Source organism: Aspergillus puulaauensis, chromosome 8, assembly GCF_016861865.1.
Source record: "Aspergillus puulaauensis MK2 DNA, chromosome 8, nearly complete sequence".
Taxonomy (NCBI): Eukaryota; Fungi; Ascomycota; class Eurotiomycetes; order Eurotiales; family Aspergillaceae; genus Aspergillus; species Aspergillus puulaauensis.
This window is the reverse complement of record NC_054864.1, coordinates 599,947-612,994: the sequence shown is the minus strand read 5'-3', so window position 1 is coordinate 612,994 and position 13,048 is coordinate 599,947. Positions and strand designations below refer to the sequence as shown.

Genomic DNA, 13,048 nt, shown 5'->3' with positions numbered 1-13,048 from the left:
GTACGGAGTTGGACTCGTCTACCACATTATGTATATCACCTTTTTATAATCTTAGTTGGATAGTACTGCAGATATTGGAAACCATACTTTATTTAGCCCGGGAAAGTAATGCTTTATGTACATCAAACCCTCCCCGTCGACGACGTAAACCCCCCGTCAACAACCAACTCCTGCCCTGTAATATAGCCCGCCTCATCCGACGCCAGAAACACCACCGCATTAGCTACATCCCACGCACTCCCCATCCTCCCCATCGGCACCTGCGCATCCCTCGCCCGCATATACTCCCCCTCATCACCCCCAGGCGCATACCTCCCCGCCATGGCCCTCGTGTACGGGGTATAAATCAACCCCGGCACAACCGTATTCAGCCTCACCCCCTTCCCCGCATAGATCACCGCCGTGGCCTTCGTAAACTGCATCACGGCCGCTTTGGCAGCAGAGTACGCCACCTGCGGCTTGCCGATATACCGCAGCCCGGCGACACTCGCGACATTCACCACACACCCACCGCCACCACTTCCTCTCCCGTCCTTTTGTGCTTTAGCGGCCTGAGCTTGAGCCTCCATAACAGGCAACACAAAATGACAAGCAAGATACACACTCCGCACATTCACATCCATCTGGGCATCCCAAGTCCCCTCCTCCATGGCCGCCGGACACCCCGGCTCCGACCTGCCCACGTTATTAACAAGGATATCAATGCGTCCGTGTCTGTGCATACAGGCATCAACGAGCGCCTTGACGGACGCGGAATCCGTCGCGTCCGTCTCGAAGATATCGCATGTGCCTCCCCGAGATTCAATTCGGGTTTTGGTCCGCGATGCTGAGGCGAGTGACCGGTTTCCGCCGAAGATCATGGCGCCGCGGGACGAGAGTTTTAGTGCGATTGAGGCGCCGATGCCCCATGTTTCTTCTTCTTCTTCTTCTTCTTCTTTTTGCTTTGTGGCTGGGGTTGAGGTTGTGGTTGAGGTTGAGGTTGAACTCGGCGGGGCGGTTTGTCCCAGGCCAATGATTAGGGCGACTTTGCCTGTTAGGTCGAGCATTTTGGGTGTGTTGTTTTATTTCCCTCCTTTTGCCTTTTGCAAAGTAGGATTTTATTATTTTCGGAGGCACGTACTTTTCGTCGTGTGTTAGTACGGCGGGTGCTTTTCGGGGTAAATATATCAGTTGCCTCGGGTCAACGGGCTGCTTCCGCGCGGAAGCTCCGACGGAAGAGCCGTTCGTTCTTCCAAGTTCAATTAACTTGGGTATACTCAATTAAATACTACTTACGGGAGTGGAGGAGACCACTTCGGACAGATAGCTTTTGTGCTTGAACATTTTCTCGACTTCTGGACGTCTCTAAGTAGGTAGTCTACGCCACATCCAGGTCAAGCAACTAGATACTGCTTCAGCTTAACATCACAGAAAAGAAACTCATCACATCATAATCGTGGCCATCATAACAGAAAGTGGTACTACCCTTCCACGCAAATCAAAAACGGGAACGGCAACGCCACAATCGTTATCGAAGCTCATTGTCATCAGCAAACCACCTCCAATCCTCCTGCATAAGCTCATCCGGCAGTCCGCCCAGACCAAAGTCTTCCAAGGAAGGAAACACAGCAGCCCCTCCACTCCCATCGAGCAATGACGGGTCCCCATATGGATGGTCGAATGGGCTGACCATCGACATCGACGCGGGGATATCGGAGATGGAGCACAGAGATGGGGAGAATGACCCCAGAGGCATGCTTAGAGGGGAGAGGCCGCCGTAATGGACTGGTGCGGCCTGGTTCTGCGGGGAATATTGCTGATGCTGCAGATAACGCATAGAGACCGATCCCGATCTGGGAGAGGACGGGTTCTGGGAGTGAGAATGAGAATGAGAATGAGAATGGGAGTTGGTGCGGTGGTGCGGCGCTCCCTGTGGTGCGCCTCGACCCCCGGTAGCTACTGCAGCTCTAGATCGCGGGGTAGAAGCAGTACTGTCGGGGGGTTGAGAACCACGGCTGTTACCATACCCCGAACGCGAGGAGGATTGGGTCTCGGACGGCGGAGAGGATGAGGCTGGACGCGGCGCCAGGGGGAGCAGCGCAGGAGGATTTGAACGAGCGTGTCTACCAGATGCTCTCTGTTTCGCCGACGAGAGGAAGAAGAGCAATTAGTATAGACATCTCCAATTTGAAATTTGTGTGAGATGGTGTGGTTTTTGGCTTATTGTGGTAAGTTTGTTTTTTTTTTTTTCTTTGTTTTTGTGTATAGTGGGTGTATAGTGGTGATGCTCTAACATTTTGCGCTTGAGCTCTCAGCTCCGCCTCGCGTTTCAGCTTGTTGTGCTCGTCCGGTAAGTTGCAGGGGGTGCAATTACATATCGAGCAGGTCGAGAAAGGGCGACCCTTGCGATTGATGCGAATTAACGGTCGATCTGACGGAATCAGCGGTGAGACTGGAACAGAGGATGACGCAGGACACGAGGGGAGGGGAGACGAGGTACCATGATGTTTACAGGTGGAAACACGATGGCCGCGAACGCAAGCTTCACAAGCCCACTTTTCACCGTCTATGAGCATCCCTTGGAGGCACGGAGGTGGAAGAGAAGGAAGGAATCCATGGCGAGGGGGAGGACGCGATGCGATTTATACGTGCGGATGGTGGATCGCCGACGGGGGGACAAGACGAAAGCACGGCGAGGGAATGGAGCTTGGGAAAGAAAGGGAAAGGAGCGAAAGCGAACAAAAGGGCAAGCGATAGAAACAACCGAAGCTGGTTGGAAACTTGAACCGTGGACGATGACAGAAGCAGCTCCTCTTTCGCTGCATTTGGAGAGCCGCGGTCGACGGCATCGCACAGCCACCACATCAGAAGCTCAGAAAGTTGAACCTCATTCCAGTTAGATCTGAAACTACGGACGGAGTAGCTAGCTCTGCCTCATCTCTAGTCAGTGATTTAGTTAAATTGGTCCATGCTGGTGTAGTCACTGTAGTGTGGCTTACAGTCCGCACAGATAAATACCGACTCTACGGAAGACTCCCATCACCATCAATACCTACCACCATCACCATATTGCAAGCTTGTCTGGGGAGAGCTGAGAGCTGCAGCGAGGGCTGCACTGCTGATCGTGTGCGGCATTTTCCGAGCAAATGAGTCCCAACGCCGACGAACAGCTCCAGCAGCGAGATGCCCCATCAGTCTTAGCTGCAGCCAGACCGGACGGCCCAGCAAGCAAACAATTCCCTCATAGTGAGACGGAGCACTCAGCACCAGGGCAGCAAATTTCCAAATTTCAAATCCCCCTGTATGATCCGCAGCCACCGAAGGCAATCAATTAATGAGGTCATGGCATTGAGCGCAATTATTGTAGAATGTCGATTACTGCCCCAGCTCGGGTGTCCAAAGTTTATCCCACTCATTTACTATTATTCTCTGACAGTCTATGGGTAGGATTCTCCCAAAACTAAGACAAGAGCAAAAAAAGGGTCAGCGCTCGGTTCACCATGCGGCTAGTGATGCAATTCCAGCAGAACCAGGGTACCAATCATGTGTCAGTGCGAGACAGCCGAAATGAATGGAGGTGGCTGAGCAACAAAGCCTGCAGAGTTGGTGTGTGAGGTTTTTCCAAAGCAGCAAAGCTTATCGCCGGCCCCGCGCCACTCCACCAGCCCTACTTTCTTTCATTTCACATTCATTCCCAGGCAGCAGCAAAACTAGCCACACCCCTGAGTCGGATTCCGGTCCGCTGGATTTGACCCTTTTTTCAAATATCCCTCACTAGATAATACTTTTACGTACAATATTCCTGGATAGCGATGGCCAAGTATGCGCTGTTGCACTGGTCAGGATTCCGCCATGTTTCCTAAAGCGGAAGGCGCAAACACCTCAGGTGCCCGGGCAAACTGCGATGATGATACCAGAGCAAGAATGTAGTAGAAAAAGTTAATTGGCTTCTACGTGCTATACAGATGCGATCAGATCAGCTGTGCAGATGGATAGACGAAAATGGGAGCGACAAAAAAAAGACGAGGACAACAAAACCGCTATAGTCTCCAAACTCCATGATGCAGGTCAGATCAGAAACGAAACATACAAAGTATATCAAAAGGTAGAAGGAGAAACATGGAGACGGTGCAAAGGTCGCTGTACAATCGCCAATTCTATACTTCTTGAATGTAATTCGCGGGAACACTTTTTGTAACGCCGCCGCGCTCAACGTCCGCCCATCCATCGCCGGTGTCTCGGTTGATCAGAACGAATTTGTCTCCCTCCGCCATGCTCCATTCCATGTCGCTTCGGGCATCGTAATCGTAGAGCGCTTCAACGTACTGCAATTTCTTTGCTCCGCGACGGGGTGCCACCGCGGGCCCTACTCGCTTCCCCCCAGCCGCTGCTGTGCTACCGGCTAGCGACGCGGAAGAGTTTGAGTAAGTTGACCCGGGGCGGGCTGGGATACCAGGGCTGGCCGAGGTGGATACGGCGGGTAATGCTTCGAGGTAAGACGCGGGAACGAGGCCTTCGCCGGAGGATCCAGATCGAACGCGCATCCAACCCGATCCATCTGTCGTATTGTTAGCTACCTGTCTATAACACGTATGGAATTGCGGGCAGCCTACCATCTGGCTCGAGAATGGTTACTTCCTCGTCCTCTTGAACGGTGACTTCGTCTGCCCCGGTGGCTTGGTACGGGTAGAGCATTTTTCCACGAGGCTCGCTGGATTTCGACGCAGTGGGAGTAGGTAACTCTGCCGGTGGTGGACTGCTGACATACGCTGCGGGTGGGGGAGCGAGAACCCTATTTCGCTTTACCGTTGGTTTGGTTGCAGTAGGAGCCGCAGGCGCAGGTGCTGCAGGGGCCTCCGGGGTTGCAGGCGTGCTATCCGGAAGCTCTGCAACAGACTCTTGAGTGTTAACGTTGGATAAGGACCTGTTAGCACTGACTGCATAGCCGGAGCTCAAGGAGTTCATCGTGTCTCGTCGAGCAAGTGATGGGGCTACCGACGAGGAGCTAGTGGGCCCTAGATCAACAGCTGGTGCCGCGCTGGCTTGTTCTTGACGCTCTACTTTGAGCCTTTTCTTCTCTTCCTTGGTCTGCTCTCCCGGGCATTCTGCTGGAACCTTCATCTCACACTTGCTGTGACAGGTGTACCCGCAGTCCCGACAGTCGTAGCCTTTGGCGGACAGCCCCCAGATGCGCTCTCCGCAAAGGTCACAATTAGTGGGAATCTTGAATGTCTGGGATTTGAAATTGTGGTTTTTAGCTCCAACCGAGAGATCTCCAACCACCGATATGATTGTTGCTGTTTCAACTTCGGCGGTGAGTCGTTTACGCTCTATCTCATGGAGCGCTTCCTGGATGTAGAAAATAGACTTTACAACATCTACTTCGTTTCGCTCGTCGCGCCCCTGTTGGATGTTCTGCCGTACGCGTTTTGCTTGTTCCACGTCGCGTCGCTTCTGATCGGATTCGACCCTCAGATCTCGGACTTGCGTTTTGCTCTTGCTAAGAAGGTTGCGCAAGAACACCTTGGCAGCTTCGTCGGTGATAATTGCTTCATCGTCGTGCCATACGGGACTAGGCTCGAAACCCATGTTGGCTGGCTCCTGGGTCTGCGTAACATTGTGCCGCAGAAACATGAGGGAGTCGAGATGAGGCTGGTTCCTAGGGACTTGGGCGATCAGATTGGACATGTGGTCCGAGCTTTTTGTTAGCGATGCTTTCTCAAGCTGAGCTGCAAGAGTCCATAACGAGTTGAGCTTTGCTACCCTAGACTCGTTGAGGTCTTGGAGTCCCTAATGAATCTTGTTAGCTAGGGCCTTGCCATATTTGACATCCACAACCCACATCAAGCAGTTCAGGCACAAATTCGTGGAAGAACCTTTCCTTCATCTTATTGGTCACATTGATACTTATGAGATATGTGTTCTGTCTTTTGTCAGCAACCAGAAGTAGGGGGGGGGAGGAACAATAATAACTACCTTGGAATTGTTCATCTCCATTATCTGCTGTTGATATACCGTCTGGGCCTTTGTCTTGCTGTGATCAAAAGCGTTCTCCATCTTCTTCCTCCTAGTTTCGACCTCTTGACAGGCACCGTCATATTTGCCCTTGACTTTCTTAAGTTCGCCGAAGCTGGCCTCTCGTTCCTTTTCAAGCTTCCCGTGGAAATCGACGTGGCACTTCCTCACCTCCTCATATTGGGCTGCAGAGTGTTTCAGTGGCTCCGCGACCTGAGCTACCAGATCTGTCGCAAATTTATCCCGCTCCGCAGCGTGCGATTCAACCGCAGACAATTGTGTCGTCCACGTCGTAAGGGAAGCGCTTTCGAGGGACCCGGGGGTCATGGAAGGGTTGTCCCCGACACTCAGCGGGCTGATCTTCTTTGCCTTGCGATCATAGTATTTCTTGCATAGAGCCGTAAGCTTTGCTGCATATTCCTTCTCGATGACGCTTCGTTCCCGATAAAACTGCTGTACTTCCTCCATCCAGGATATTCCATTGGAAACCTATATATGGCCATTTTAGTACCGGAGCTCGTGTACTGCAATTGCGTTTGCTGTATTTTGCCCTAGGCATCGTACATGCGGGGAGGTGATATCGAGGATCGTACCCAATTGTTGACTGGTTTGAAAGCATCCTATTCGCAGAGAAACGTTAGACCACGCGGCTGCAAGCACTCCGCTAAAAGCGAAACCTACCTTCAACTCTGCCCCAAAATGGGGAGCGGCCTCTGCGGCTGCCATTGTAGGCGCGACAGTACCTAGAACCTTTGGCACATGCGACTTGTGGATCTCAGGCAGCAGCGGGAGAAGGCAGACCAAACAACCTGCTTCCAATAGCGAGGGGCAGTGTCAGGCGACTGCGATAGGCAATGGTACTGGGTAAATTCGTCGCGAGCTTCCAACCAACAGACTGGACAATGCGCCAGAGCCTGTGAGGACAGTATGTTTTGCTTCTTTCGATCTGAGGACAGGAAATGCGGGAGAGCGGGGAATACCCAAAGCACAGTGAGCGTAACAGCACAGCCCTCTGGTGGTGAGTGTGACAATACCGAACCGCCCTGTCAGGCCACATCTGCTGTCTTGATGGCAGATTAATTACCAATTACGTCACATATATACACCTCCGCCTTTTATACCGCCTGCCTGTTTACGCTACTCGTCTGTGAATGCAAACGAGGCTGGTGTCTTGGCGTTTTTTGAGCAAGCTTCGAGGGTCCCGGCTTTGCTTTTTTTTTTGTCAGTTACCTGATCTTTCATTGTCACCAGCTCTTTCTGGCCTATTCCTCAAATTGGCTGGATAATTGTGATTGCCTTGCATCTCGTTCGCATTAAGAGCGGTGTACCCCCCTTTGTCTCGTCTTTCTCCACTGTGTTCGTCGGCTTTCACCCCGCCAAAGCGCGACCCTCCGCCAGTACTTCTTCAACTTCGCGATACTGCTCCCTTCTCGACGATCTCACACACAATGGCATCCGACGCTCCAGCCAGTGGCTCCCTTGCTGATCGAGTCTCACAACCAGGTACGCGCGCTGCCCCGATGCACCCCGAAGCGATTACCCCGCTCTCGGTTTTGATCGCATTTCAACATTCGCTAATATAACCCCGACGAACAGAAAAGACAGAGGCTGTTGGCGAGAATGGCCAGTCCGACGGCGCCGTACCTCAACAGGGTGGCTCTGATCTTCAGGAACCCGAGTACACAGTTGAGGTTAAGCTCAGCGACCTTCAAGACGACCCCAACAACCCGCTCTTCTCGGTGAAGAACTTCGAGGACCTTGGACTGTAAGTTGTTTTGTGCCTGTATGCTACAGACCAGGTGGCCTAATATAATCAATCTGCGCAGGGATCCCCGCATTCTCCAAGGCCTGTCCGCTATGAACTTTCGTAAACCCTCCAAGATCCAAGAGCGAGCTCTGCCTTTGTTGATGGGTAACCCTGCGAAGAACCTGGTCGGCCAATCCCAGTCAGGAACTGGAAAGACCGCTGCTTTCGTCCTGAACGTCCTTAGCCGCTTGGATCTGTCAAATGAGCAGCTCCAAAAAACACCACAGGCCCTGATCTTGGCCCCAACACGAGAATTGGCCCGTCAGATTGTTGGCGTCATTCAGGTCATGGGTCAGTTCCTGGATGGGCTGAATATTGGAACTGCTGTTCCGGCAGATTCAAATGCGCGCCCGACGAGATTGGAAGCGTCTGTTGTCGTGGGTACGCCTGGAACTGTCATGGATATGATTAAGAAGCGTATCATGGTGCCTGCAAAACTCAAGGTTATTGTGTTGGACGAGGCAGATAACATGCTAGACCAGCAAGGTCTAGGCGACCAGTGTATCCGAGTTAAAGCGTTAGTTCCCCTTTACTACTCCGAACCTCTCCTGATGCACTACTAACCCTTGCACAGTCTATTACCAAGGGATATTCAGGTCGTCCTCTTCTCTGCTACTTTCCCTGCCCACGTGCACCAATATGCTTCAAAGTTCGCACCAAACGCCAACGAACTTACTCTGCAACATGAGGAGTTGACAGTGGAAGGGATTAAACAATTGTATCTGGACTGCGAGAATGAGGAGCATAAATATAAGACGCTTGTGAACCTCTACGGTTTACTTACCGTCGGTTCTTCTATTATTTTCGTCAAGACCCGTGCGTCGGCTGTGGAGATCGAGAAGAGAATGGTCGCCGAGGGCCACACCGTCGCATCTTTGACCGGTGGTATCGAGGGTTCCCAGCGTGACAGCATTATCGACAAATTCCGTGCTGGTGAAGCCAAGGTCTTGATTACCACCAACGTTCTTGCACGTGGTATCGATGTGTCTACCGTTTCCATGGTCATTAACTACGTAGGTTTAACCTTCTCCCCTGAACTTCTCCACATGGGAGCTACTGACACGTCCCATAGGACATCCCCGAAGTTTACCAGCAAGGCAACCGTCAGCGCCAGGCTGATTTCCAAACCTACCTCCACCGTATCGGCCGTACCGGACGTTTCGGCCGTGTCGGTGTCTCGATCTCATTCGTCTCAAACCGTGAAGAGTGGGAAATGCTCACCCAGATCCAGAGTTACTTCAACACCGATATCCAGCGCATCGACACAAACGACTGGGACGAGGTTGAGGATATTATCAAGAAGACAATCAAGAACACTCGCGCTCAGTCCAACTTTGGACGGTGAGCAAGCGTGTAATTACCGGCGGAAGCCAGCCTCTTTATCTCTGGACCAACCCAAGTTATGCTCTCTCAATCTATAGATGGGGAGCATTTAGACCAGGAGATTAATGGGGACCTCGTCCATAGTTCGTGAGGTTTATGTGTGAAGATTAATGACTTTTTTTTCAATGTTATCAAAGTTAAAGGAAAATCTAGAGATACCAGTTGATTTATATACCCATGGTTCCACCTTTGTAGATTTGAAACCGCATTTCTAACTGTCCGTAAATTTGGCTGTCGTTTCCCGAAGCACTGTATGCGGCAGTGGGGAGACATCCATCTAAGATGGTATGTTGAAGTTAAAGGTGAAGTATGTCGTGTATCCCGTGTGCTTCAATAGGTTTGACGTGACAGCCCATGTCTGGAACTCGGTTGCTTCGCATATATCTTGCACTGCGTCAACATTTGTGGAGGCCTGCAAATAGAGGGATCTTGCAATTATTGAATGATGGCGTTTCGGCGTCGTGTTCTTATACTCAATAGTTAAGTACTTGGGGAATTAAGTATTTACTCCGTCAGGGCTGCCAGTGCCACCAGATTGAATGACAGTAAATGAATTTATTCTACCATCCACAGTAATCTATCTAACCAAGCACGCATATATACCAGGGAAATATTCTAAATCCATCTCCAAGCTGAAGAAAACTCAGAGCCCTTTGCAAAATACTTCCTGATCCATCAGACGTCCGGCACAGAAAATCCCCGCTGGAGCACCATGCCATTCACCCTCTGCCACATTTATATTTTAGCCTCTGGCAGCTGAAGAATTTTTGTTTCAGTTTAGCGATTTTCACCTATCGCGAGGATGGTTTGACGTTGGTCAATGTACCGCGAAGGGGCTCAGGTGTCAGGATACGGAATTCTATCTGCTTTCCCCCGCTAGCCCTAACACGAACTGATATCACCACGTCTGTACTATCGTTGAGAGCCGCATTGTGATCATGAGGAAACCGGGTCTAGTCTGTTCGAACCTCTGAGACGGGCGGAAAAAGAACGAAATAGTTTTGAGTTATGAGTATCTGTGAGAATTTATCCACTGTGTTATTCACTCGGTGTTCCATCAATGTTGGCGGTTGGCGGTCGTGGTGGGTCATCACCAGCATCAGCCCTAACTAACTCTAACTTCCAACGCAGTCACAGAACTACGGGCCCCGGTCACCAATAATGTGCAAGTCGCAATGCGCCATTAGTATGTGGTTACGCAGGTGGGTGTTCTAGTGTATGTTTTGGGGGGCATATATATATAATTGGCGGTCGTTTTGTCTGCTTTCTTTCTTCGTAATAATATTCGTGGCAGGTGGACTGAGACGTCTATCTATCCAGGGTATACTTAGACAAGCACGGTGGGCCTCCTCTGGTCCGCTGGTTTTAAACCGGTCAACAGGTGCAATCCAGCCTATAAATGTAGGAACAGGCTGTAGGGCTGGCCAGGGAGCTGTTATGATTCTTCCTCTTCTGGTCCAGAGGATGGTCGGACGCGAGCATGCTCAAGTTCAATGCTACTTGTTCGCACATGGTCATACCGCCCCTGAGAAAGGTCCAGCGAGCGCATACTCATCTCCCGCACTGACCCCATTCCACCCTCTTTAGATGATACAGAGGATGCCGTTTTGGAGAGTGTCAAGAGGGAGATACCCGCAAAGTTGAGCAGGAATCCGCACATCATCGAGATTATATCAGTCCAGTTACTGGTGTTCAATCCTTGGTAGAAGATTATTGAGGCGGAGAGGGTGCATGTTGTAAACCCAACGTAGTACATCGCATTCACCCTATGATTGTCAGTATAGCAGAAATGGTTAGAGGCGATTTAACTTACAGCGAGGCGGGAAATTCGCTCATCGCCTTATTCAAATAGTTCATCTGAGTCAAGGTGGTGACCACCAATACCAACGCGAAAACGTAGGTCGACGCATGGGTAAACTGGTTCTCTCCGCCCGCGGTGAGTTTGACCGCAATCCCAAACGCCTTGACTGACATGACAGATACTGATCCAACCGTCGAACAAATCGAGATATAGACCAACGGGTTCGTCCGGCCCTGTACCGGCGCGACTTTGTAGATCATATAGCTGGCAAACACTGTAACGAAAATGCAGTAGAGCAGGAAAACTTGGAACTTGTCAGCCAACGAGCTAGCCAAACCGGGAGAAGGAATGCTAACATGGTTGAATCGCTAAGTGTAGGATTTCATCAATCGTCTGGATGTCCTTGTCGCCCGGAGCATGCAGCACCAGCAAAACCGACCCCAGAAGGCAGGTGGCACATCCAAGTTTTCCAAGGACCTTGATATCTTCTTTGAGGAAATATGCGCCCATCAAGGCACTGCAACTTATTAGGGCGGCAAATGCGATCGAGGGTCTCATAGCTCACCCGATGAGTACGCTCAGCGCTCCAAGCGGCGTAACCAGCACTGCTGGAGCAAAGGCGTATGCCGCGGTGTTCATCAACTCCCCCGATACCACTGCAGCCGCAATCTGTCAGTTTCACAGCAATACCCATTCAATCTTAGAGTCGTACATATGGTTGTCCCACACCACCATACCGGACTCCGTATGTATTCAAAGCCATCTCCCGTGAAGCCGTACTTTTCAGCCGCAAACATAAGGCCCTAGTATATACGGGTTAGATTTGAGTTTCACGGCGATCGATAGGATACGAGATGCGATAAGGCGACGGACCTTTTTAGTGACGACATAGCTCGAGCCTGCGCATAACGACCGTTAGTAAATCTTCGTTGTGTAAAAGTGTCTGATGAAAGGACAATGCGAGCATACCAATGGCTACCGAGGAAAGCACTGCCAAACTAAGGCCAATAAATCTGGTGAAGGGGAACAAAACAAAAGGCAGTCAGCGGGCATGCCGACAGAGGCTAGATTTGAGCCATTAGGCAACCACTAAACAAACTTACTTATCGTCTACCACCATCACCGCGGTCGCCAGGCATCAAGTCGGGGAGGATAGAGAATATATGATACAAATACTAAACGAGGGCGCGGAGGAGTGACTCGGAATACGGAGAACGGAGTATGTTGCGCAATGGCAGAAGTCAAGACTGTTTCACTTTCAGCCCGCTTGCAGGCCAAAGCACAGGCCAGTCTAGAATGCGTCAGCACTAGCAGGTGCCTTTTTTTTAGCAGCAGATCCCTTGGCTTTGGCGGAGAATGTTCAACCACAGCCAAATGCAATTTGAAAATCAGTGTATATGCGTTGTATATTATTGTACAAGGCAATGTTTAGTTCCTGGACAAATGATGACACGGGGCCAATGTTTACATTTTTCCTCTGGAGATGCTGTGCTTATCGATAAGCACCTTACTCTGCTCAGAGCTCGACACTGTACCACCAAAAAACATTCAATATTGTCATCATCGTCACGATGCCAAGTACCTATACTTGGGTTCGCGTTTAAAATTATATACTAAACTCCAGAACGATCGTCCAAGTCGTGAGCTTAGTACCCGTCCTGTGCCAAAGAGCGCACGAAATATATATGAATAAGCATGGCGTCTACTAATAAGTCTGACCAAGCTTCACCGCGCTGAGATAGCAGTCGCTCCCTTTTTCAATCACAAATTTCGCAAGGAAAAGGTAGTCGACAGTGAAACACCTCTGGCTTGTTCTGAATCCATGGCTGCATAAATCAGGTACCAAGGCGCTGAGTTTGGGGTGGGCGCTCCTGGCCTTATCAGTGTCGCCGTTGGTAACGCTGATCGGCAGCCGCCGATGAGGGGAATTACTGATAAGCACTGATAGGGAATGGCCTGGAGGAGGGAGGGCTATCCTCCCGTGGACTAAACATCACTAAAGGAAACTAAAAGCAAACGTTACAATCGTTCCGTGTGTAGCATTCTGAGCGATTCGGTGGCGG

The 13,048-nt window shown here is 50.8% G+C and overlaps 5 protein-coding genes across 5 annotated transcripts; 1 reads left to right on the top strand and 4 right to left on the bottom strand.

Moving 5' to 3' along the window:
* Positions 1-122: 122 nt before the first annotated feature.
* On the bottom strand, positions 123-1,046 carry APUU_80243S (SDR family NAD(P)-dependent oxidoreductase; the record flags this gene model as incomplete). Its single annotated transcript, XM_041696502.1, has 1 exon — positions 123-1,046. The coding sequence occupies one exon, from the start codon at positions 1,044-1,046 to the stop codon at positions 123-125; it is 924 nt and encodes a 307-aa protein (XP_041562126.1).
* Positions 1,047-2,538: 1,492 nt separating this feature from the next.
* APUU_80242S (uncharacterized protein) lies at positions 2,539-2,844 on the bottom strand (the record flags this gene model as incomplete). Its single annotated transcript, XM_041696500.1, has 1 exon — positions 2,539-2,844. The coding sequence occupies one exon, from the start codon at positions 2,842-2,844 to the stop codon at positions 2,539-2,541; it is 306 nt and encodes a 101-aa protein (XP_041562125.1).
* A 1,292-nt stretch (positions 2,845-4,136) lies between these two features.
* APUU_80241S (putative actin polymerization protein Bzz1) lies at positions 4,137-6,720 on the bottom strand (the record flags this gene model as incomplete). The annotated part of the gene is made up of 6 exons (XM_041696499.1): positions 4,137-4,537; positions 4,593-5,769; positions 5,822-5,902; positions 5,956-6,483; positions 6,588-6,614; positions 6,676-6,720. The coding sequence occupies 6 exons, from the start codon at positions 6,718-6,720 to the stop codon at positions 4,137-4,139; spliced, it is 2,259 nt and encodes a 752-aa protein (XP_041562124.1).
* A 722-nt stretch (positions 6,721-7,442) lies between these two features.
* On the top strand, positions 7,443-9,146 carry dbp5 (ATP-dependent RNA helicase DBP5; the record flags this gene model as incomplete). Its single annotated transcript, XM_041696498.1, has 5 exons — positions 7,443-7,497; positions 7,591-7,759; positions 7,821-8,318; positions 8,376-8,814; positions 8,874-9,146. The coding sequence occupies 5 exons, from the start codon at positions 7,443-7,445 to the stop codon at positions 9,144-9,146; spliced, it is 1,434 nt and encodes a 477-aa protein (XP_041562123.1).
* Positions 9,147-10,619: 1,473 nt separating this feature from the next.
* On the bottom strand, positions 10,620-12,105 carry APUU_80239S (uncharacterized protein; the record flags this gene model as incomplete). Its single annotated transcript, XM_041696497.1, has 8 exons — positions 10,620-10,950; positions 10,998-11,289; positions 11,342-11,502; positions 11,551-11,641; positions 11,698-11,788; positions 11,859-11,884; positions 11,955-11,998; positions 12,089-12,105. 8 exons carry the CDS (start codon positions 12,103-12,105, stop codon positions 10,620-10,622), a joined length of 1,053 nt encoding a protein of 350 aa, XP_041562122.1.
* Between the last annotated feature and the right edge of the window lie 943 nt (positions 12,106-13,048).